General features: G+C 44.0%; 1 protein-coding gene across 1 annotated transcript in view; it reads left to right on the forward strand.

Annotated features, from left to right (window-relative positions):
• The window catches only part of LOC104282903 (TSC22 domain family protein 1), a 9,477-nt gene extending 7,819 nt beyond the window's left edge, over nt 1–1,658 (forward strand). Inside the window, exon 2 of the mRNA XM_009881039.1 lies at nt 245–1,658. Coding sequence (XP_009879341.1) covers nt 245–502 — 258 coding nt within the window. The 3' untranslated portion in view covers nt 503–1,658. The remainder of the gene's footprint in view (nt 1–244) is intronic.
• The last annotated feature ends 883 nt before the right edge of the window (nt 1,659–2,541 follow it).

Here is a 2,541-nt window from a genome sequence, read left to right on the forward strand (position 1 = left end):
AGGGCTTTACCCAGCCTGACTCCCTCCATCAAAGGGGCTAGTGGCTGTGTGGCTTGTCCCTGGTCATGTGGCAGGGGGCTGGTGGCCCCGGCTGGGGTGCTCCTCTGCGCCCGAGCAGAGCTGGGGTCGCACCGGCTCCCCGCGGAAATGCATGCGTTGCGTCTCCGGACGAGCTGGGTGGGAACTCTGGGCCTGGCAGTGGGCTGCTTTCTTAACACGCACGCTGTCTTCTTCTGTGTTTTAGGATCTGGTAAAGAGTCACTTGATGTACGCGGTGAGGGAGGAAGTGGAGGTCCTCAAAGAGCAAATCAAAGAGCTGATAGAGAAGAACTCCCAGCTGGAGCAAGAAAACACTCTGCTAAAAACACTTGCCAGCCCGGAGCAGCTTGCCCAGTTCCAAGCGCAGCTGCAGACTGGTTCCCCACCTTCCTCTTCCCAGTCACAAGGGACAACACAGCAGCCTGCTCAGCCGGCATCACAGGGGTCAGGGCCTTCAGCGTAGTTCAAGATGTCATCGCCATCGTGATCACTGGCCTCTGGACTGCCCAGAGCAAGAAGGACTAGCGGGAATCCGCCACAGCCACCCTTCATCCATTTCAGTGCACATTGCCACCCAGACTGAGGACTCCATGCCTTGCACACATGAGGAGAGGCTTCTCCCCCCGCACTCATCTGTCTCTCTCTTCCTTCCCTTCCCCCTTTGGCTTGAAGGAGTCTTTGTTCTTAGGTTGGTTGAATAAAATAAACTTCTTCCAGAGAATTAGCACAAGTACACTGGGGACTTGAGCAGCTTCTGCAAATGGCTGAGAAACGAAGCTGCATGCCTGAATTTTTTCAGTTTGTTTTTAAATCTTCCACTCATCCAGTGATATAACTGATACAAGTGCTTTTCGAGCTTGGAAATATGAAGAAATAGACTGGAGTAAAAAGTGATGGCTCAATGCCCCATAGTGCACTGGGGTTCCAAAATGAGGACTGGTGCATAGGATCTTAAGAGGAAGAGGGAGAAAGGTAAATTCAGTGTTTAACACTTAATTGTCACCTGAAACCTTAAGTGCAAATATTTGCACCGTTTTCTGAAGCAGTGGACAGGTGCATAAAGCTGTATTATATATAGAAAGCAGGTAGGTGACGTACTGTTGGGTCATAGGATAATTACAATGAAGGTTATTTGCCTACTGTATATTTGTGTATTTAGTGTAATTACTTTGTAAAATAGAAAACTGTAACTATTTAGGTTGTACAGATTGAAGTTTAGTTGTTTCATTGGCTGATCTGAAGAAGTTTGGAAAGTCTTTTTTTTTTTTTTTAAGCTACATAAATAAGAATGCACCTACGCAACTGTTCAGAATTTGGCAGATTTATGCTGTTTGTGTAACTTCTGAAGTTCCCTGGCTGCTGATTATCTTGAAGTAAATCTTTGTTCATTGTAGTTTGGTTCAAGACAGGAAAAACCACTCCAAAAACTATCAAACCCTGCTAGCAAAGAATTAAAAAAAAAAATAAATAAAATTGGATTTCCCAGTATGGATTTTTGCATATGATCTGTATAGTAGTATGCATATGTTTTTGTGCATGTTCTCTAAACAGTTGTAACACGTCAATGTATTTAACTGTTGCACTTGTCAACTTTCAATAAAGCATACAATGTTGATAAATCACTGTTTGTATATTGTACTAATGTTAACTGCAATCACTTTCAACATGTTGCAGTGTAGTTTTACGGGAGCAGTGAGGTCAGGAAGCATAGGTCTGGGTGCGAGATCCTGCTTGTCGGCTTCAGAGCTTTAGTTTCAGCTGAAAATGCAGCTTCTGTTTTCCACAGTTTCTTAAAAATGCAGTGAGCGAGAAGTCAGTTGAAGGAAGGGGGAGTAGTGGGCCTGACTAAGCAAAGCTCCTTGTTTTTATGTATATGATCAGCCGTTGAATGTATAAATCTCATGCAACAGTTGTTCCCTAGTGGCAAACTGCCCTGGCCTGGGTGCACATCATCCCATGCTGGTAGAAGCTCCAACACCCTTAATTCAGGGTGACAAAGGCAGGGAGCGTTACGGCTTTCCCAGCAGGTCAGCTGTGGCACCACCATCTCTCAAAAACTCCCAGTGATGAGACCAGGCTGAAATCTCAAAAGTCCAAGAATTTCATTTTCACGCCCACAGCTCTTATCTTGATTATGTCATGCTTATTTTGTGAGTTAAAATCGTGTGAACTTGGCGTGAAGTATTCATTCTGCCTTCTGAAATTGTTGAGAAGAATTTCCAGCTCGGTGTGAAGATAAAAGTTTCCCTTCAGTTTAAAAAAAAAAAAAAAAGTATTTCCTTCCTCGTTAGTAATGGTGATTAAAAATCCAACTGAATCTTAAACCTACAAATTTCTAGGTGAGTGACTAGATAGGGTGTGACTGATAGCCCGCAACCAGGGGAGCAAAGGAGTTGGCAGTTTTAAAGTAGATTTTGTTTGCTGGTGTTGAGGATGTGAGTCTTGGATGCTTGGAGTATTCACAATTACTGAGATAAAATGGTCAGTAGTTTCAGTAGTAGG

The sequence above is a fragment of the Charadrius vociferus genome, unplaced genomic scaffold (assembly GCF_000708025.1).
Source record: "Charadrius vociferus isolate BGI_N301 unplaced genomic scaffold, ASM70802v2 scaffold210, whole genome shotgun sequence".
In the NCBI taxonomy this organism is placed as follows: domain Eukaryota; kingdom Metazoa; phylum Chordata; class Aves; order Charadriiformes; family Charadriidae; genus Charadrius; species Charadrius vociferus.